Consider the following 23,094-nt stretch of genomic DNA (forward strand, 5'->3'; position numbering starts at 1 on the left):
GGCAGTGGTTATGGAGTTAAGGTGAATTAAAAAAATTAATCTAACTTCAGTCCTCTGTGTTCACAACCATACTGACCACAAAGGATCTTTGGTGACAAAGGATTTGGTGACCCAAAGAGACAATTTCACCCATCTTTGCTATCACTGTACTGGTGTTTAAAAACCCCAGTAATAAATAAACAATGCTTAGACTGTTGGGGGCGCAAGTAAAGCCTGGTGGCCTGCCAGCCTGAGGGAAGGCCTTTGAGATTTGTTTTTGTAAATATGGTGGACGAAGCAGGAGTGCAGTTTTAAACATAAGGACATTAAAATCTGGGGCTGCAAAAGTTTATAAGCTCGTCAAGTCACCCCTGGCTTGACGAGCTTATTCTGCAGGTTGCAGAATTAGGCCACCAGTGTTTTCATTCAGATGAGGAGCTACTTTTTTTGCACGCTACATATTTGCTTGACAAGCACAATTCATTAAACAAAATTGCTGTGTTTTTTTGTTTTTTGTTGTATTTAATTTGTGAGTCCACCAGCTTACATTCTAATCTCAAACTACCCAAGCCTTCTATTTGGCCGTTGCGTTTTCCAAGTCTGCATTGCATCACTGAGAAGCGTTTAATGATTACTGAGTCTGCTGGTGTGGATTTAACGGCCGGCCTGGTGTCTGTCTGCTGGCTCACACAGAGCAGACCTGAAAGCTCTTCCTGGGTGAGAATCCTTTAGTTCTTGCGCCATCGCTCTCTGGGAGCCTAATGCAGCACGACACGGTGAAATTTATTCTTACAGTGCTTCATTGTTCCATCACCCTCCTCCACTGTTTGACAGGTGGCTTTATGTAAACGAGATATTTGGTTAGCTGGGGAATCGTGGGAGTCCTCCGGTGTCTGTGAATGTGCCTGTGTTCTGTCCTTTGCCCACATCAGGAAGTTAGTAGAAAATTTTGGCAACGTTTGGCCAAAACCTCAAATCTGGCTGATGTTTAGGGATAAAAGACGCAACAATTTTAGTTCTGCATGCTGGTTTCAGATCATAGTCATTTTAAATGATTCAATCTTTTTTTTTTTGTTTGTTTGTTTTTTTCCTTTTTACTGATGGTGATATTTTTTTAAGAACATATAAAAACTATGTTTGCAGTATATTTTTCTAGTTTTTCTCCTGAGTACTTTTTAGGAACTAGGTTTTACTAATATTTTAAAGCAGAAATGAAATCAAAATATTGATATTGCATGAATAGGAATGGGAAAAGAATCCTTCTTTTATTCTTTATGGGAGTAAATGATGTACCACTATACCAGTATCCTGAACAGACAGCTGGATGTCAAGATTTGAATGAAAATTCTTCAGATTCAGGTTCCAATGATCAGGACCATAATGGAAAACAAATTGGCACTCCTGGCATTGGAGATGGGAACATGACAGTTTTCACTCGTATAGTGGAAGTCTTGTGTTAAATAAACCTTTGATGTATATTCTATATATAATAGTGGGGGTTTTTCTAGAGATGTGCCGATCGATCGGCCGCCGATCATAATCGGCCGATTTCCGTGAAAAAGTGTATGATCGGTGATCGCCAATCACGGTCTCTTGTTGCCGATCACACAAACCGATCACCTGCATCTCATTTCGCAGCCTGCCTGTGCAGCTGGTCTCCTCTTTCCTTCACTCTGCGCAAACGCGCAGCAACAAATCCTAAGCGATGTGGAACTATAACGCACTGAGTGAATGGGGAAGTTTGCGTGTTGCGGCGGAAAATTGAAGCACGTCAAAATGCATCAACACGACGAATCTAATATGGCAAAAAAACAATGTCATACTTGACGGAGTTTGGCTACATCGAGGCTCACTGCAGTAAAAAAGACATATGGAGGATCAGATGGCAGGTAAAGCAGCGCACAACTACAAACACTCACCCCGATTAGCATGATAGACAGAAAGCTAAATAACCCACAAAATTATTTAAGTCTTGGAGCTGCGATGTAAGACGCTGGTTCTGGTCTCGCTGTTGAACCACTGCTACGAGCTACAGGTAGTAATATTTCACAGACGGAGCGTCGCTTCTGCTCCACCTGGTAGTGACTCTCACACCGAACCTCTGCTTAAAGCTGCAGCATCTAACTTAAAAAAATACATTTTACATAGGTATTAAAACTTTTGCTGTCCTCACATGAGACAGATAATCTCTGAAAAAATAATCAATCTCCTCCCTGTTCTGCATAATTACTCGGCTCAGTCAGAAACAGCCAATCACAACTAGTAGTAATCAGCTAGCCGCCATGCTATCAGGAAGTTTTCATTCAGTAACTCAGGATTGTTTATTGTAATGGATCCTGTATTTACCTTTGAATGTTAAGTTTTATACTTGAATTTTTTGGCAATGTTGAGAGGTTTTATTTTGGCTCTTTGCATTATTTAGCCTCTTCCGAGCCTTCATATGTTTTCAGTCTGTTGAAGATAGTATTATCGATAGCAGTACAATTTGCACAATGCCTGTTTTGTTTATTTCTTGGAAAAAGTTATTAAAACAAGTTTTTGTCTAAATTAAGGTGAATTCATGGTTCCTTTTTCCACATAATGTAACCGGTAGTGCTTATGATTAAAAAAAACAATTATGTGATCGGTATCGGTGATCTGTATCGGTGATCGGCCCTCATGGGTGATCGGAATCGGCAGGAAAAAACCTGATCTCTAGTTTTTTCATTTAAGAGTAAACAGAAAGTGAATTTACTCTGGTTGATGACAGTGCTCCTCATGGTGCTTCGATACAAGGTTGCTGTCATTTTGCTGTTTATCTTTAGGAATAACATTGCAGGAGAGCAAACGGTTGTATCAGCCCCCTGCTGTCCTGCTTCTCCTCCTTCCTTCCTCCTCACCTCCCCTGCCCCCCACAACCCTGCGTCCCTTTGATGCGCCTGGTTAATGGTCGCTCTCCTTCAGAAGCTCCGGATCAAGCCACTATAGATCTAACGGTAAACGGCGTCGGCATGAGGCAGCTAGCCAGTAGTCAGTAGTGCTTTGAATTTTGGTCATGTTAAACATGCGCTGATCAGAAGTAGAATCAGAGCAGAGAGAAAAACGGCTTCATTAACGCTCATCTCTGTCTGGTGTGCGCCGAAGCTGCTTGCTGGTTAGTTGGACCTCCCTCTGAGGGTCTGGCTCCATCTGAGCCACGTCTCAAATGCCGGCCATTGCCCCAGCTCTACGGGTAACGCCTTACACATTCCACAAGAGTATTCAGTTATCACTTCCAGTGGCCTTCCACTACATTGTGGCCAATTTAAATTCATGACCCATTTTGAAGCATATCCAATACATTTTTGGAAAAAATATTGTGGCAAATTCCATTTGAGATGAGATGCTTGAAATCAAGACTAAAAACCCACCAAGTTAGCTTGATTCATAACTGAAACATTGATTCATACTTTTTATGTACATTTGCTTCATGATTTTGATGTGAGCGTTTGACAAAATGTAATGTTCATAGCTTGCTAGTTGATGACTGCGTGATGTTTCTATGACATAAAGCACTTTGAACTGCTTTATATCATAAAGCACTTTGAACTGCCTTGTATCTGGAATGTGCCATACAAATAAACTACCAATGTTTTTTTTTTTTTTTTAAATAAGTGGCACTAACTGCGTTTCCATTACAACTGTGCTCAAAACCTTTTTTGATATTCCGCTAATGTTGAAAAAGGGCAATTTTGCAATATCTGTGTTTCCATTAAATTAGAAATGCAATCAAAATCACATGTGAATAAGTTTGTTTACTCGATAAATCAGTAGTTATCTGGCTGTTGACTCGTGTGATGTGCGAAACATTTTTCCATTGCAGTTTTACAAAGTGCATTAATTTTGTCGCAGCTGAAACACCACCTCATCCTAGCGCAAAAACTTTATTAAAAAAAAGTGCGTTCCTTCAAAATTGATGTTTTCATGAAACAGATTGTATCCATCCATTTTCTTACACCCTTATGGGTGTAAGAAAATGGATGGATTTTTCTTATCATTCCATTTTCTTACACCCTCCCGACGTGCTAGTGCCTATCTCCAGCAAGGCATTTCAGGCGAGATGTGGGGTACACGCTGGACAGGTCACCAGTCCATCGCACAGCAACACAGAGAGAGAGGGGACAAACAACCATACACACACACACTCACGCCTAAGGATAATTTATAGGGACCAATTCACCTAACAGTCATGTCTTTGGACTGTGAGAGGAAAAGAACTCACTATGCACAGGGAGAAGATGAAAAGTCCATGCAAAAAGACCCTGGGTCAGGAATTGAACCCAGGATCTTCTTGGTGGAAGGCAACAGTGCTGTCAACTGTGCCACTGTGCATCCCCCATGAAACAAATTTATTTTTGTAATTCCAATTGTATGGTCAGTAGAAACAGCTGCTATCAGATGTTATGAGGTCACAATACACAGTGAATGTTCGTATCTTACTTTCCAGATCTTTGTAGAGGTAGATGAGATCAATTTCACATGCAGGTATCGGTCGTTTGCTCAAAATTAAAGAAATCAGGGCGATCGATCGGCGCATTCCTACTCCTTTAATACCAACATCCTATTTTCCTAATCACTAAAACTCCCATGGTTTTCATAAGCCTCTGCAATTTTAAACTGCACCTGTTCGCTGATATGGTGTATTGTTGATGCTTTCATATAATACTGTGAATATCTGAATGTGGCACATTAACTTTTTCTACTACGAAATCTTCACTTTAGTGTAAAAGATCCATCCACATTCATCCTACATAAGAGTCCTTCATATTCGTGAGTGGACATTAGCACACAGTTTTGTACTTTAGTTCTCCAACATTCAGCCATATACACACATTCCCTGTATTGGACTACCTACTGAGTTCAGTCTTAGGTATTTATAGTATATTCAAAAAAATGCTCAGATTAACTTCAGAAAACTGGTTAAGGAAATGTATAAAAATATCTAGATTCTAACAGTGGTTGTATAACTTAGATACTGAAGCTTCAGATGACCTCATTTTTCATGAACAGTAACGGTAGAAAGACGCCTCATCTTCACAAAAGGCTTTTCAGCACTGTAAAATGGAGATGTGCTCATTTAAAGTGTGCCATCATACCACATTGCAGCTCCCTTCCGATATACTGCCAGGTCTGGTTAAACGCAGAGCTGCAGCGTTGGTGTGTTTCCATGGCAATACTTCATTCAGCTTCTCCTCCATAACTGCTATGGCATTTATCCTTGAATTCCACATTTGTTTGGGGCTGCTTCATCTGCGTTTTGGTAGATCCATAATCCGGTCTTCCAATGTGTTTTTTAACAATAGGGTGTCTGAAATCAGATTATCTCGAGGATCGTTTTTACAAAGCCACATGCTTCGCACATCTACCTGAATTCTGGTGATGTGGACATCATAAAAATAAAGCTTTTTGTAAAATTTCAGTCTGGCATTTTCTTATAACTGCTCCTGTATCTGGGGTTGCTTGAAGCCAACGATTGTTGTGCATGGAGTTGGATCTGTCACAGGTTTTTGCAGGCATGCTCTGTGTCCCCGTTGTGTATCAAGTACGGGTACATCAAGGCTCCGTAGTCTGCCTTTTCAACAGTTCAGTCACAAACTTTGTCGGGCTCCTTCCTTATGCTCCATCATTCCACAAATATAAAAGTTATTTCTTCTAGAACCACTCTGTTAGTCAACTATTTTGCCTTGCATGGTTAAGTGTCTTCCATCCTGAGGCGAGCTGACTCGGCAGCAAACCAAACTTGAGTCTCTGAGTCTTGTGTTTTGAGTCCTAAGTTCCTGTAGAACTTCACCTTTAAACTCTAACTCTTTTTTCACAGATTATTTTTTTTACATCTTGTTTAAAGTAGTTTTTTTTTTCCCCAATGTTTCAGGGCTTTGCAAAGCAGAGTAAGGTTCTCTCGCTCTTGATCATCACTTCCTGATACAGTGCTTGAATTGGAGGTTATCTTCTTGGAGGCATTATGTACTGTGTACTTCTAAAGTAATACATACTTAGGGATCTCACCACTATACGTCCATCGTGTTGTAGCATCATGAAATCCCCCCTCAGAACTGTCTCTGTGATTAAAGGGGCACCTAGTCAGAATTAAGCCAGCTGTCGTCATTTATAATTGATTGAAACGTCTGTGACAAAGACTGTGATTGGCTGTGGCACTTTTGTACAGGTTGTTAATCTTAGAAGTGAATTTCTTTGTTGCAAACATCCCTGTGCTGTTCAGGCACTCTGACAGACTGTGATGATGAAACTGCTTTGTAATGAGCCTGAAGGTCCTTCCAGAAACCCCCTAATGTCATCTTGTTTTAGTTTGATCTTTTGGGTTTAGTCAACGTCACCCTGGTTGGCACTTAAAGGGTTTTCATCCATGGCAGTTCAGTAACCAGAGGTGTTGCGGGGTAAAACAAGGTCCAGTTCTGTGATAAGAGCTGCTTTGGAGATGTGTTCCTCGAATACGTTCAACTTATTTGCAGTTTGCTCTGCAAATAAGTTGCAGAGCGAACCGCAACTTATTTGCAGTTCGCAAATAAGTTGCGAACCCACGTGCTTTCTCCCTTTGGTCTCTCGTCAGAGCTGTTTTCTATCATCAGCGGCTAATTGGCTTCTTTTTATTTGTTTCTCTCTGCCTGTGGAGGCGTGCTGGTCTGACCTTTCTAGCATCCAGCAGACCATGGCGGGAGGTACTTCTCTATTAAATATGGCCAAAGTGAAGGTTTTGCCAGTTTTACTGAAGTTCATCAGTTTGACAATGTTTCTGTATGGTTTAGATCTGCGCAGTTCTTGATGACTGTCGGTAAGAATTATACCTGGATCTATATGCCTACATGCTATACTGAAACTATTCATTGGATTAATTGTGATGAAATGATTATTCAACTAATTTAGTAGTCAATCATAATTAAAACTGCAGTATGTAGCTTTTCTAAAGAATGTTTTTCATATATCAAACTGTCACCATGTCGTGACCGTATGGCATGAGACAGATAATCTGTGAAAATATTGATCTCCTCCACCTCCTCCTTGATCTACTATTGCTGTCTGAATTAATTCACCGGTCCCAGGTCAAAACAACCAGTCAGAGCCCGGAGGAAGTTCTTAGCGCTGTCAATCAACCCTGTGTACTTTATGCTCAGTTTGCTAATGGCAGAGAAACAAACTTACTGAGACAGGAAAACTTGTTTATCTGCCGTCATCAGTGGCCATACTAACTAACCTACAAGACGTTCCAATTTTTATACTGTTAACCTAGACAACAGACTGTGTGAATGCTCAATCACAATGTCTGTGCGAGATTGTGATTGACAGTGCTAAGAGCCGCCTCCTGTCTCTGATTGGTTGTTTCTAGTTGGCACTGAGAAAAGAAAGAGGAGCTCAGTTTTTTTCCCCTTTTTTTCTGACAGATTATTTGTCATAACATAATGTCATGACATAGTAGCAATTTCATCAAATATGTATATTAACTGCAGTATGCAGAATTAGAAAAAAGAACATCATTCTTGGGGCAATAGTTAAGCCAACAGTATTACTATACAAACAAAACTATACATTTTGCATTTAAGATTAAAGAAATTTTGTCAGATTGGTGCATCTCTACTACAAATGCCTCTTCTTCCTTGCTCACACTGAGCTACAGAAACATTAGCTTTCTGGAGTAGCTAAAATGATTAGCTACTCCATTATTATTACCAGTACCTTTGGAAGTTTCCTCAGCTTATTAGATTACAAAATGAGTGTTTGACCATTGACTGTCACTTTTTATTAATTGGTCTAAGTCCTACTGTTTGGAACTGGAATTTGAGTTGATTGACTGAACTGTATTGTTGGATTGAATGTAAATGTGACTGGGTTAGAATTGCCCCTGTTTGTTGTTCTGTACAGCGCCCTGTGGTGACACATGGATCAGCCTAAATGAGCTGATTCACCCCTCGGTGTGTATTCTGCTCTGTAGTTAAGACGGAGTGTTTGCCAATCTCTGTGTCTAAACACAGCTGCACTCTGCATGTTTGAATAATCTCTCACTCATTGGTACTGTATCATATTGCACTGTGGAGTACTGCTGTATCACTGTAAGCAATATTAATGCAGCAAAGAACTGCATGCCATTCATTTTTCTCGCTCCTGGTTGACTATACTCCCAACAGTAGAGATGAGAAAAACAGTGGACGTTATCTTCCATGGTAGTGCTAAAACGGTTTTCACTGTGTGCATTAATGTATATTTGGTGTTTGAACTATTAAAATAGGCAGTTATTAGCATTTTAGAAGGGGTCTCAAATATTCACAGACTGTGCCCCCCTGGAAATCCAGTGTATTACATTTGTTGTTTAAATCTAAGGGCCTTATAAAAATGCTGGTGCCCCGCCAGGCTTATAGTGCACTGGGGGAAACCTTATAACTGACAGACTTGCCCACCAGGGCTGAGTCAACAGTCACCCACTGTTACCAACTTAGCGACTTTGTCTCTAAAAAAAACAGAAACAAACCCATATTCGTCAAATTCTGAATTGCCTATTCAGCTTTTTAGAATTCAGTATTTGGCCAAAAAACTGCAATTAGTGCACCCATACTTGTGACCGATAGTCATTGGAATCAAGGCTTTTATGCTGTGAAAGCATGATTTTAATCTTGGTGGATCTTAACTCGCAGGCTCACTGAAACAGTAATCCTCCTCTTACTTCTGAAATATAATCTAATCATAAAGGTTCCACCCCTATGGAGTCTGAGCTGCTGTTGAGCTGTTCTCTTTAATGACTGAATATGTGGAACAAAGAAACTAACTTGATGATAACTGAGAAGTTTTTTGAGGAAATATAAATAAGGTACAAAGACAGGAGCAGAAAGGATTAAGAAAAGTCAAGAAAACAATGTCACAAAATCTAGCACTTTACAAGTCTAACTGAAAAATCTATTTTGAAATGTGCTTATTACCTTTATTTAACAGCTGATTAACAGTGAAATGATGCATAGAGAAGAGTCCCCATGGCTGCTGCTAATTAATATTTATCAGGATTTATCCTGATAAATATTAATATATTAATATTAATAAAACTTGAAACCAAGAAAAGCTGGGGTTCTGTATTTTTCAAAGTATTACAACATATTCTGTACTTTAGAGCACAAACACTGAAAAATTCACCTGCTAAAATGTCTCTGCAGCTTCTCTCTTTGGACTTTACGATACAGCTGAAAAACATATCGTGATACAAGGGTTTCATATCAGTCAATATCGATAATTATTGATTAGTTTTTTTTTGTTTTTTTTTTCCAAATATCTGAAATACTACCAAACTGACGATGGCTTTTCTGTCTGGCATTTTTCACTCCGTTTTTTATTTTTAAATGGTTATGAGTCACGGTGGCAAAAACTAAATCTGCTGCTGCGTAAATTACCCAGTAGGTTGTTGCTAGGTAACCAGTGAGTGAGTGAGTTGGTTGATGCTGGTTGTGAGAATTTGAGCAGGTTAAGCCTTTCCTCTACCTACATCTACCAGAATGCTATGCGGTTCAGAGTTTAGTGAAGGTATTGAATGTTCTATCAGATTATCTATTGATATTGATCTTGTTTCTATTGCAATACATATTTTTGATTGATTTGTCCAGCCCTCTTCTCTCTCGGCAACATGGCAACAGGGTTTACATGTCTGGAGCCCATTTTAAAGTTAACAGGAGGATTTTGAGGAAGGCTGAAGGCGAACGGTTGTCAGCATTACTATCGATTGCTCAGTATTGTGCATGTCCTCACATAATGCTCGTAAAGTTTTACATCTTTCTCTTACTGTTGCCCGGCAACTGTCCCCCTTCTCTTAGTTTGCTTCCTCAGTTTCATTGAGCTGGTGCCCTAAGTTCCCCAACACTGGGCTGTGGTAGAGGCCATGTTGTCTCATCAGTGAGAGGAACGGCTGCAGCGCTAAGCGCCTACTCATCAGTAATTATTTAGAGGGCAGCAGAGGAGAGGAGAGTGTGGACAGATTGGGCTCTCTGCCCAGCTTTCTGGTCTGTGATGAAAAGAGCAGGTATGTTCTCTGAGAGCTGCTCTGCTGACGCTCTGCTGCCGCTGCATACCACACTGTGTGCTGCTTCAGCCTTTATGGAACAAACTTCTGCTGTCATCTGCTGGGGCAGCAGGATCACAGCCAGAGAGGATATTGAGATCTGGAATTAGTTCTTCCCTCCTGCTTTCCTTCATTAGTTCCTTACTTTCTTTGTTTCTTACTTCTTTTTCTCCTTCCTTCGTTCCTTTATTCCTTCATTTATTCCTGGCCAATTCCAGTTTAGACCAATACCAATTTTTTTTGTGTGAATTGTTGCTCAATATAGCAAGAAAGTTACTGAATTTTCAACAGTGGGGTGACTTTAGTTAACTGTAAACGGGCAGACCTGACCTGGTGGGCCTGTCTGTCAGCCAGACCTTTCACAGCAGAGGAAAAGAGAGCAGTGGTTGATTTTTAGGTCTTTGCTGAGGTAGATAAGACCCGTGGATAAGATCGACTTCACCTGGAAAACCTCCATAGGTGGAGACGCTGCAGGAACATCCTGATCCCATCCCTGAACCAGGTAGCAGTGGCTTTTGAGCTCCTCTCAGATCAGCTTGAAGGAATCTGTGTTGGATTGACTGAAGTGAATCTCCTGGAGCCTGAAGGAATTTAGGAATTCTGTTTAGTGAATGTTAAAGTAGTTTGCTTATTTCAGGTGCCAAACTACATGCTGCCGTTTGCTTACAAAACAGGTGACACCTCCCATCCACCTTAGTCCTGGGAGGGTGAAGGTCAGTTGGTGCTTGGTTTCTTTGTTTTGCTCCCACACACGACGTTCACAAACAAAATGACCTGAAATAGCTTTGCTGAATTTCTGATATCATCTTCTCCGTTTGTGCCCCTTCACCTTACTGCAGCATCTCACTGTTGTACTGAAAGAAAATCCTTTCTATGGAGTTTCTACAGGTTCTGTCAGGCCCAGAGCTCACTGAGCAGAGTTCACTCAGCTTCTGGAAGATGTTATTTAGCCCAACACCTGGTTTTCTACAGGGATCAACAGGGTGATGCATGTGTTGCCATGGTGATCTCAGACATTTGTCTCAAAATAAGGAATAATAGAAATGTATTTTTTAAATTGATGCCACTCTAAAGTATGGAGCTGAGAGAGGGTCAAAATTATTGTATATTTGAAAAAAAAAAAAAGTCAAAATTGAGAAAATAAATGTTGAAGCCAGATGTTGAATTATGATCTCGAGATCGGGGGAAAAGATGTATTTGAAATAAAAAAGAACATGTACCTAAAGTTCCTTTTAGTTTGAATAAATATTTATTTAAAATTTTTATTACACTTTTTTTTATAAATATTTACTTACATTTTTTTCTTTGAAAATTGACGTCATGTACTCTGCACTTATATGGAGTGCAGAGTACACTCCATACCATAATACTCATTAAAGTATTATGGTGGTATGGTGTATGGTGCAGAGTACATGACGAGCTGTGCGTTGTAGTGGCAGAGCGACTCCAACACAGGCGGAGGCCACTGCTTCTCAGCGCGACTCCACTCCTCCTGGCCTGTGCTGAGTGTCTGAACAGTCATTGGCACCAAAAATGTTAAAAAGAAAAAAACAAACGGGTTACTTCTTTCCTTTTTTTGGTTTTTGGAGCTTATTTATCTGAGCTGGCACCTGACATTTGAGACCTAATCTGAGTCCATCCGGAGTCACGTATGAGGAAAAAATAGTTTAAAACCAGTTTTAAACTAAGAAGTCTCGCTGTTTTTGGTCTGTAAACCTATCAAAAAATATACTATACTTTGATGCATTTTTTATGCTTGGGAATAAATGCCTTGATTTATAAATGGGGATAATCTTAAAATTCATCGTATAATGCACTTGTTTTACTTTTTGCTTTTTCCAGTCCTTGTTAGGAAAATACCTTAGTTGCTAAGTTGGAACTAAAAAAAATTCAACAATTGTTGGTGCATTTCCAAAATTAACCAAGTGCTGCTCTTTCTTTTTGTTGCCTCATGTTGCAGGTTCAACTACAGGTCTACTCACCACCTGACCTCCAATGGCTTCTATGAGTTCCTCAACTGGTTTGATGAACGAGCCTGGTATCCTCTTGGTAGGATAGTCGGAGGCACGGTAAGAGTTATTTCCACTTTCTGTCTTGCGTACCTTGCAGGGCAGCTTCTTTTTATTCTCTGCATATGTCTCAACTAGTAATCTATGATATCATGGGTAATCTATGATATTATAGTATGCTGGTCTGATTCAGCTAAGCTACTACCCTGTAAGTTTTCTCCTCTTCTGTATTGCTCCTGTTTCTCAGTTCTCCACCATTAGCTGATAAAACAACTTCACCACTACATTTGTTTCATCAGAGGCAGAGAGAAAAGCAAAAACTGTATTACACCAGGTTTCTGCGAATCCTTGAAAAGTCTTAAATTAATTTAAAAAAATGTTAGGTGGCCTTAAAAATGTTGATGATAGGCCTTACATTTTGTCATGGCAGGATCATTCAATCTCATGTTCTATGTAGTTTACTTGCATGTAGCTTAGACTTCATTCTGTTCTGTGACTTGAGGTAGTTCAGGCTACTGCTAGCTAGTTGCTAATATACCCTAGCTAGATAGCTGGGTAGCTTTTTTTTCCTCACATTTATCATGAGGATGTGTAAATTTATGATTGGTGCTGGACGATGTTTGTCTTTGCCATTGTCTCAGTTCTGTTGCCAACCCAAAGGATGCTACATGCATTCTGTGCAAAAAGGCTCAACATTACTACAATATAAAATATGAAATTTTCTTTTGTATATTTCTGTCATGGTACAGGTCTTGCATTTCCTGCATAATGGTCTTAAAGAGCCTTTTTGTTCTCTAAGTGGAGTGATTTTCCGTCCGTCTGCTCCCAGGTGTACCCGGGCCTCATGGTGACTGCGGGCCTCATCCACTATGTGCTGAACCTGCTCCATCTCACCGTCCACATCCGGGACGTGTGTGTTTTCCTGGCGCCCGTGTTCAGCGGCTTGACCTCCATCTCCACCTTCCTCTTGACGAGGGAGCTGTGGAACCAGGGGGCGGGGCTACTGGCGGCCTGCTTCATCGCCATCGTCCCAGGCTACATCTCCCGCTCCGTGGCCGGCTCCTTCGACAACGAGGGCATCGCCATCTTTGCCCTGCAGTTCACGTACTACCTCTGGGTACGCCCAAGCAATTTCTATTATTACTATGACTTAAAACTCCACTTAGAAGTTTACATTTCCACTTATATTTCCTCTTGGCATCGTCTTCCAAGAAGCTGGAATTGGCACATTTCCATTTCCAATCTGTTCAGTTCCAATTAAATTGGGCTAAAATGGAGTAAAAACTGGATTCTATTGTGTTACCATGGTGAAGTTGACTCCAATAATCTTCACCTTCCTCATTTACTCTTTCTGTACTTTTTAACCTCACCTCCTCCATCATTCCAGCAGCAGCTCTAACCTGAGTCACTTAGTCAGGCCTCGTTAGCCCTGTTATGGCCTCATTAGCCGCTGCAGGGGGAAAATGTGCAGGACATGGCGCCTCGCTTTGTATCAGTCATTAAAAAAAAAGGAGAAACATGATGAATAATTCAGCCAGAGCCAACGAGTTGGACATGCTGCAACAGAACAAAGTCCTAAAGCATGGAGTAGCTCAGGCTAATGGAAGCTTTTCATGTGCATGTGTGTGAGTGAGTGTGTGTTAATGCTCTCATTTGTGCACTGCAGGTAAAGTCAGTCAAAACTGGATCTGTCTTCTGGGCCATTGGCTGCTGCCTGTCCTACTTCTACATGGTGAGGACTCGCACACAAATGCTTCTAGTTTTATTTATTTTTTGTTTTCATGACCGTAAATGAGCTATTTGCACTTTCATTGTGATAACAGTGCTCAGATTTTCTGATTCTGTCTTTAATCACAACAAAACATTTACACTGCCTCATTAAATACCAAAATAATTATTAAAGTATTAATAATCCATGATCTTGTAAAAACAAACAAAAAAAAGGCTCAGTTCATATTCAAGAATGTATTTCTTGAATGTAATTCAATATAAATTCAATATAAAATTGCAAATTAGAGTTCATTTCCACACCATTCACTTGACATGACTCGTGACGCTGACCAGGACCAGGCAGGAAGGGATGAATGGCTAACAGCATGGCCCTGTTAGGGAGTGGATCAAAGCGTCACTTGTGCTTTTTTAAAGCACCAGAAATCCCCAGTGATTCTGAGAGTTGATGAATGTGAGCTTCAAAACACAAACCTGGAATGAAACTATGAACCAGTCATATTGACACTCCAGAACAGTCACTCTGGAGTGACTGTCATCATCTTTCTCATAGTCTATGTGAAGCCCTGAAAGCCAAGCAAGGAAAGTTTTTTTTTTAGGATGGTTATTTTGGTATCACTTGTTCTTCCCTGGAAAGTTGAATCTGCAGTATGTAACTTGTATGTAAATATATAAAAAATATTTTTTATATATTACAACTTCCACCATGTCTGACGGTATAATGTGAGACAGATAATCGGTGATAAACATGAAAGCTTTAATGGAAAACTTTCTTTTGAGAGGCAAATTTTTCTATATAGTTGTTTTTGTGATGCCTCTTGTGGCAAGAAGAGGTATGGCACTAAGATGCATCCTTCTGTGCAGTAAAGGTAGAATCACACTACACAATACATTACCCATCCAACCAACTGCAATAAAAAGACTGGGCAAAATAAAAATCTACATTATAAATTCTACTCTAAATTTGTTTGACAATACAGATCTGATGAGCCTGGCAGTAATCAGGCCTGGATATGAAAATTAAAATTGAACTCAGATTTCTAAAAATTAGCTTAATCACGGCTAATTAATTATTTAACATAGAGGTTGTAACTTTTTCACTGGTTCTTTTTTTCTTTTTTGGCTCTTTTCCCTTCATAAATGAAATCTTTTATAGACTATTGGTGATTTGTGAAAACCAGCAGTTTGTTATTGATATCTCAGGCGATGCTCTGAATGAAGTAAATATGTTGTTCTGTGTGTGGCAGGTGTCGGCGTGGGGCGGATACGTGTTCATCATCAACCTGATTCCTCTTCACGTGTTTGTCCTGCTGCTAATGCAGCGCTTCAGTAAGAGAGTCTACATAGGTGAGATGCAGCAGAGACGGAAGCTCTGCATAAATCATCCTCTCTGTTTGTATTAAAACCATTAACTGAATGTTTGTTGGGTTAGCTTTGCATGCTTAGCAACTCAACTAGCATAGAAAGTACTGAAAGGGTGAGTATTCAGGAAAATATTTCCACTATGCCTGGATGAACTCAAAGTCTAGAGCTCTACACTCTCTGGAAATCAGTTGAATTAGATTTTCATTGAGTACAGAAAAAGTAGAAATATGATTTTACTCAATTTCATAATCAGAAAATCCCTTATTTATCGCAAAGGGAAATGAAATGTCGTAACTTCTTATGCATGCATCTTCAAAGAGTTGCTGTGGATGATGGAAGTGTCTCTGTAGCAGTCAGTTTTGCAGCAAATCTGAAGTGGCCTCTGACTGAAGGCAGTTGCTGACATGATGTGATGGGAAGCAGAGATAATATTCAATAGGAACATGTCAGTTGTTGGCAAGCACTGCTTATCCATTTAATTTGCTTTTGTCATTTTAAATCTGTACTTCCTGTTTGCTCCAGAGCAACAGCTTTTATTAACATAATTAATCAGGACTATCTCCAGTGTGGGATGAAGATCAGTCAGCCAGGTGTGCTTGATCAGCAGCGCCTAGCTGCCTTTTATGTTTAATATTCTATGAAAGCGGCCATATTGGACCACAACCAGCTTCTCCATTTTAGCTTTTTTTCCCCCAGTCATTTCTTCCTATTCACCTCAGTTATATTGAAATCATTTTGAGAACCGGAGAGTGACCAACTCATGTTTTATATAAAACCTAACATCAGTTTATAGTTTATAGTATTTATTTATTGATTTACTATAGGTGTATCTGTGCTGGTGGTTTAATCATTAACGTGCTTGTCTCTGCAGCGTACAGCACCTTCTACATCTTAGGCCTGATCCTGTCTATGCAGATCCCCTTCGTGGGCTTTCAGCCAATCAGAACAAGCGAACACATGGCAGCAGCAGGTACGTGACCAATCAGCGAGTGACAGAGGAAGTTGTACTTAAACAACTTTCTCTGCTGATAAGTGTTAATCCTAGTGTCACATGTCAGATTATAGTTTCATAAAACATTTTTAGAACTTTAAATGAAGATTACATCACAGTTTGAATCTTGTAATAAATAACTACAGCGTGTTCAGATTGAGTGGATGTGAGTTCTCGTTTGTCATTATGTTGGATGGAATTTTGCAGTGTTCCTAATGTTTTGCCCCTTCTGCCTGTAGGCGTGTTTGTTCTGCTGCAGGTCTACGCCTTCCTGCAGTATCTGAAGGATCGACTGACCAAGCAGGAGTTCCAGACACTCTTCTTCCTGGGAGTCTCTCTGGCTGCTGGGGTGGTTTTCCTTTCTGTCATCTACCTAACGTACACAGGTTGGTGGGGCTTAAAATATATATGTATATATATTTTTGCTTTACTTAACACTAGAAACAAAATCTGTCCAAATGAAGGTTAAATATTTTACTGCTGGTGCTTTGTAGCCCATGAGATTCACAGCTTTAGACTCTCACTAAACATTTCTGTCATAATCCAACAGAAGTGAGACTTCTCTGCCATCCTTCTGACCATTCATAGATCACAAGATTTTCAAGAAAAACTATGCTTAAAATATTAATGACATATCTCACCTTAATCATGACTTCTGAGTCTTGTTTACGCCCGTACAGGTATGTCTCAAAAAATTAGAATGTCATAAAAAAGATCAATACATTTTTGTCACTCATTTTAGAAAGTGAAACGCATTTTATGCACATTCTTTACATAAAGTGAAATATTTCACACCTGCATTTCTTGTCTTTTTGATTATGGCTTACAAAAAATGAAAATCCCAAATTAATTGTCTCAGAAAATTTGAATATTGTCAAAAAGGTAGACGAATCATTGTGTCACACCATTACTCCAATACCTAAGGCTGTTTTCACAACTGATAGGCCAGTAGACTTGCTGACCAAAATTGCAACATTAGTTCTATTTTTAGCTGCTGTGGTTCTCTTTCACACGGCACCAAGAACCACTGAAGGAAATGACATGAAAATCTCTGAAAAAGACATGAGCACAACTTCCTTTTTCACAAAACGTAAACATAATGGAGTGGCATCAGACTTTAGTGGTTGTAGAATTTCGCTTTTGTATTTGACAAAAGACCATGAACCATTTCTCCCTCTAGAGCTAGACTCACGCTTTAGTTTTGGTTGCATTTTCCCAGAATCCCCTGCGCTAAAGTCCACTTCCTGCCTTTGGAGTGGTCTCCAGTCAGTTTGGCATTCAAATATACATTTGAACCGCACCAGAGTTTATTTCAACCGAAATGAGACGTAGGGTTGTAGGTGGACCAGAGTAAGATTTTTTTATTAAAATTTTTTTTTTTTGGTCTGCGTTAGAGTTTGATTATGCATTCACACCTTCTCAAACAAACCAGACTTTCACTTGAAAATGCCTGCAGAGGTTTCCAAAGCCTCTAAAGGGTGAAAACAGTCATTGACATCCCCCATAAGGAGAGGAAGCCACAAAAGGTGACTAGTAAAGAAGCTGGTTATTCAGAGTATCGCATCCAAGCACAGTCATAGCAAGGAAAAAGTGTAAAGCTGCACCAGAACAGGGAGAATTGCAGCCTTGTCAGGACTGATGAGCAGAATTCATTCACAAATTTTGTGGATCTTCACAAGGAACGGACTGAGGATTAAAGAGCTGCTACGTCCAGATGAATCCTACACATGGGCTACAAATGTTCTGTTCTTGGTGTCAAACCAGAGAGAGAACGCCTGAACCCTTTTACCTGGGCTAAAGAGAAAATGAACTGGACGGTTGCTTAGTGGTCCAAAGTCCTCTCTTCAGGTGAAAGGTTTCATTTCATTTCAAAAATTAAGATCCCAGAGTCTGCAGGACCAGAGTCCATGTTACTTAAGTCCAGAGTGGAGCTCCCACTGTCAGGGACGGTTTGGGGCGCCAGATATGAGTTTCACTTTCACTTCTGAATTGACTGACATAAAGTATGAAACTTTATCAACGTGTGCATTCCTGTAGATGTGCACCTATATATCCTGTTGCTGGCTGGTTGCACAAACCATCACCCCCTCAACCCGCTAAGCTAACTCATCCGTCGATGGTCAGCCTTAAGCTTGTTTGACAAATCAGCGGCATAACAGAGATGTAATGACTTCTACCCGCCCTGCCTCATGGAGGTGGCAAACATGAGGCAAACAAACAAATCAGCTTAAAGGGAAGAGAAAATATTTACATCCATGGTGTACAACTTAATTTATACATTTTAGATATAAATTAGAAAAATAAAACAAACCTACTGTAGTACAATCAGCTACAGCTACTCATTTTAGTGTTTTGTTAAAGGGGTTCTATGAGATCACCCTGAAAACCTGAGATTAAATGGCTACCGTTGTGTTTAGTTTGGACGATGAAGCTAATCGTCTGGCAAAAGCTAATGCGGAGCTGAATGAGCACGTTAGTCCATTCCTGTTCATGCCGCAGAGTCGTGCTGCGAGGGAACAACTCTGGAATTAGCGAGCAAAGGTTGTTTTGATAGCAATTGCCATGATGGGGCTTTTACCCTGTCAGTGATAATGGGTCTGCTTTTTCAGCTGGTAACTCAGGCACAACGAGCTCACTACAGCCAAATCACTCAGTTCTAAAAGCTCAGGAACAACAAAACGAGATGAACACTCTGCCAGCCGCTTCTCTTCTTAGCTGGCAAAGTGCTGTTAAAATACTTTCTGTTCCATGCGGAGCCTGTTCTCATTCTTAACACATTTATGGTAATGACGTAAACAAAATAATAAACCCCTTGGAGAGAAGGGCAGCTTCAGATATACAACACAAATATGATGCTTTGTTTTGTTCCCCCTACTTTTACGACTTCTTCTTGCTAAATCAAATCTAAAATCTAATCTGTGTTTAAAAATGTATGCTGTTTTTATTGTTTCTGCACAAATCATTGAGTTATGACAAACTGCTAATCAGAACCATAACTACACAGGTGCTACAGCACCAAAGCAGTTTGCTCAAACAATTAGCAGCTATTTCTGTTCAGATAAAACATAATCATCCTTATTATTCAGCCCTCTACCCTGTCATTGGTAGTACAAGTATTTGATTTATGGGATCTAGAAATGATGAATTTAAGAAATAAAGTATCACATGCATTATTTAGCAGCAGGTGGCAAAGACTTGGCTCAGCAAAGAAGGAAACACACAGATGGTGTGTTGGCATAGAGCCTGTGCTCAAACCAAAATGGTTCTGAGTGATCAACTGATTAGTTGATCAACTAATGTAACACAACTATATTTATCCAGTAAACTTTAAACTAGTTTAAGAGTGTGGCTGTTGAAGAGAAAATTGAATACTTTATAAAGTGTCTGGGTGCCACCAAGTGGTCAAATTATTAGGAAATTTGACCACTTGGGGTGTTCATCACACTTCAAACATTTGACATGCAGAGAACATCAATCTTTAACAGTCCAGGCAAAGCGTCTGCACAGTGTAGCTTGGGATTTTAGAAGTAAAAGTTTATTTTATGGTATTTATTGTGTATATTTGTGTTTATATTTTTACCTGTCTTTTATAAATTTTTTTCTTGTTCTTATTATCATTATTGTAACTAATTATACAGCACTTTGGTCAACATCCACTATATGAATAAATTATCATTATGTACATTCTGAAGCAGTGGCTCATATGTGTAGTATGCAGCTGATGGAATCTCAGATATGAGCAAATTAAAATTTGGACCAATGTTAATACTGCAGTCATGGCCAATAACTGATATTTACTGACATTATATGTACACTGCTCAAAAATGTAAAGGGAACACTCAAATAACACATCCTAGATCCGAATGAATGAAATACTTTCATTGAATACTTTGTTCTGTACAAAGTTGAAAGTGCTGACGACAAAATCACACAAAAATCATCAATGGAAATCAAATTTATTAACCAATGGAGGCCTGGATTTGGAGCCACACACAAAATTAAAGTGAAAAAACACACTACAGGCTGATCCAACTTTAATGTAATGTCCTTAAAACAAGTCAAAATGAGGCTCAGTATTGTGTGTGGCCTCCACGTGCCTGTATGACCTTCCTACAACGCCTGGCCATGCTCCTGATGAGATGTCGGATGGTCTCCTGAGGGATCTCCTCCCAGACCTGGACTAAAGCATCTGCCAACTCCTGGACAGTCTGCGGTGCAACGTGACGTTGGTGGATGGAGCGAGACATGATGTCCCAGATGTGCTCAATTGGATTCAGGTCTGGGGAACGGGCGGGCCAGTCCATAGCTTCAATGCCTTCATCTTGCAGGAAATGCTGACACACTCCAGCCACATGAGGTCTAGCATTGTCCTGCATTAGGAGGAACCCAGGGCCAACCGCACCAGCGTATGGTCTCACAAGGGGTTTGAGGATCTCATCTCTGTACCTAATGGCAGTCAGGCTACCTCTGGTGAGCACATGGAGGGCTGTGCGGCCCTCCAAAGAAATGCCACCCCACACCATTACTGACCCACTGCTAAACCGGTCATGCCGAAGGATGTTGCAGGCAGCAGACCACTCTCCACGGCGTCTCCATACTCTGTCACGTCTGTCACATGTGCTCAGTGTGAACCTGCTTTCATCTGTGAAGAGCACAAGGAGCCAGTGGCGAATTTGCCAATCCTGGTGTTCTCTGGCAAATGCCAAGCGTCCTGCATGGTGTTGGGCTGTGAGCACAACCCCTATCTGTGGACGTCGGGCCCTCATACCATCCTCATGGAGTCGGTTTCTAACCGTTTGTGCAGACACATGCACATTTGTGGCCTGCTGAAGGTCATTTTGCAGGGCTCTGGCAGTGCTCCTCCTGTTCCTTCTTGCACAAAGGCAGAGGTAGCGGTCCTGCTGCTGGGTTGTTGCGCTCCTACAGCCTCCTCCACGTCTCCTGGTGTACTGGCCTGTCTCCTGGTAGCGCCTCCAGCCTCTGGACACTACGCTGACAGACACAGCAAACCTTCTTGCCACAGCTCGCATTGATGTGCCATCCTGGATGAGCTGCACTACCTGAGCCACTTGTGTGGGTTGTAGAGTCCGTCTCATGCTACCACGAGTGTGAAAGCACCACCAACATTCAAAACTGACCAAAACATCAGCCAGACAGCATGTACTGAGAAGTGGTCTGTGGTCCCCACCTGCAGAACCACTCCTTTATTGAGTGTGTCTTGCTAATTGCCAATAATTTCCATCTGTTGCCTATTCCATTTGCACAACAGCAGGGGAAATTTATTGTCAATCAGTGTTGCTTCCTAAGTGGACAGTTTGGTTTCACAGAAGTTTGATTTACTTGGAGTGATATTGTGTTAAGTGTTCCCTTTATTTTTTTGAGCAGTGTGTATATATATATATATATATATATATATATATATATATATAATATGAGCTGCTCCTCAGTGCCTGAACACTTACCTGTGCGTCTCCGGGTGCTGATGATCCATCTGCCGATCGCTCCATGTCCTCCTGCCAGCGCACCCACCCTCCATCTCTGCGTCTTCATGGTTCCATGCGGCCAATCGGCTCTTCAGTATCTCCCTAGAAGAGTACATGTTGTGTCATCTTGTTGTTCCTTTGGAAGAGGAATGACAGGACCAAGGGTATGGATAATTTGTGAACACTTCTGGCATCGTTCACAACAGTCAGCTGTTTACAGTCTGTGGTGGTGCCAGACTGGGCCAGATAGTGCAACATGTAAAACATCTGTCCTGATGTTTTACATCCCTGATCTGCAGAGTTTCAAGGAGTTCATTCTGAACTGCAAACACTTTGTGTGGAGTAAAGTCTCGACCTGGATGGTGGATTGCTTCAAAGAAGAACATTGCAAACAATGGTGTCTCAGCAAAAAGATCAGAAAACTGAGCCACAAACCTTCTGACAACAGTCAAGTTCATGGTGGCATTCATCCAACAATTAAAAAATGAGTTGGATAATTTGCAGAAGTACATAGCTGGGTCAAGATTTACATCCATCTGGATGAAATCATCTGTCAATTTGATTTCCATCTTCAGAGTTTTCTTCTTCTTCTGAAGATTCCTCTGACGAAGAAAACTCATACACTTCTCCAAAATGTTCCCACATATTTCCAGCATTTGAGCTTCCAGAACGACCGTCCTCATCCTTAGAGGACGCATCCAGTTCTTCAGCATCCATGCTGTAAATATGGTCATTATCATTTTGAGAGTCATTGTCTGAGCTTTCTTAGTCAGAAAACCATTCTTCTGATGAAGAATACTCTGAGAGTTCATCAAAATGTGACTCGGCAGTCCTAGCATCTCCTTTGTTAAAATAAACAACGTTTGTAGCGTCCATGATCTCAAAACGGTCTGTGGAATTTTGATTTCCATCTTCAGAGTTTTCTTCTGAAGAAGATTCCTCTGACGAAGAAATCTCATACACTTCTCCAAAATGTTCCCACATATTTCCAGCATTTGCGCTTACCGAACGACCGTCCTCATTCTTAGAGGACGCATCCAGTTCTTCAGCATCCATGCTGTAAATATGGTCAGGATCATTTTGGGTTTCATTGTCTGAGCTTTCTTCATCAGAAAACCTTTCTTCTGATGAAGAATATTCTGAGGTTTTATCAAAATGTGACTCAGCAGTCCCAGCATCTCCTTCCTTCCTTAGAGGAAACATCGTTTGCAGCATCCATGGTCTCAAAACTGTCTGTGGAATTTTGAATTTCATCCTTAGTTTTCATCAACTGAAGACTCTTCCTCCGTTGAATCAATAAAGATTATTTCAAAATTCATCAGACTTTCCCCTCTGTCCTGTGACAGCCAGGTCCACGTGTTCATGAGGAACATCAACATTTTCAAAAGCATTAAAGTCTTCAGAAGTGTTTTCAGTATCTCCAGCGCAAGCTTCCAAGTGAGACTCTGTTTTGATTTCATTAACACTTTCCAA

General features: G+C 40.5%; 1 protein-coding gene across 1 annotated transcript in view; it reads left to right on the plus strand.

Annotated features, from left to right (window-relative positions):
* The window catches only part of LOC103465888 (dolichyl-diphosphooligosaccharide--protein glycosyltransferase subunit STT3B), a 34,704-nt gene that overhangs the window by 4,401 nt on the left and 7,209 nt on the right, over positions 1–23,094 (plus strand). Inside the window, exons 2-7 of the mRNA XM_008411089.3 lie at positions 12,006–12,114; positions 12,884–13,171; positions 13,721–13,786; positions 15,030–15,129; positions 16,019–16,117; positions 16,378–16,524. Coding sequence (XP_008409311.1) covers positions 12,006–12,114; positions 12,884–13,171; positions 13,721–13,786; positions 15,030–15,129; positions 16,019–16,117; positions 16,378–16,524 — 809 coding nt within the window. The remainder of the gene's footprint in view (positions 1–12,005; positions 12,115–12,883; positions 13,172–13,720; positions 13,787–15,029; positions 15,130–16,018; positions 16,118–16,377; positions 16,525–23,094) is intronic.

This window comes from Poecilia reticulata, chromosome 16 (assembly GCF_904066995.2).
Source record: "Poecilia reticulata chromosome 16, P_reticulata-male-v2, whole genome shotgun sequence".
NCBI lineage: Eukaryota > Metazoa > Chordata > Actinopteri > Cyprinodontiformes > Poeciliidae > Poecilia > Poecilia reticulata.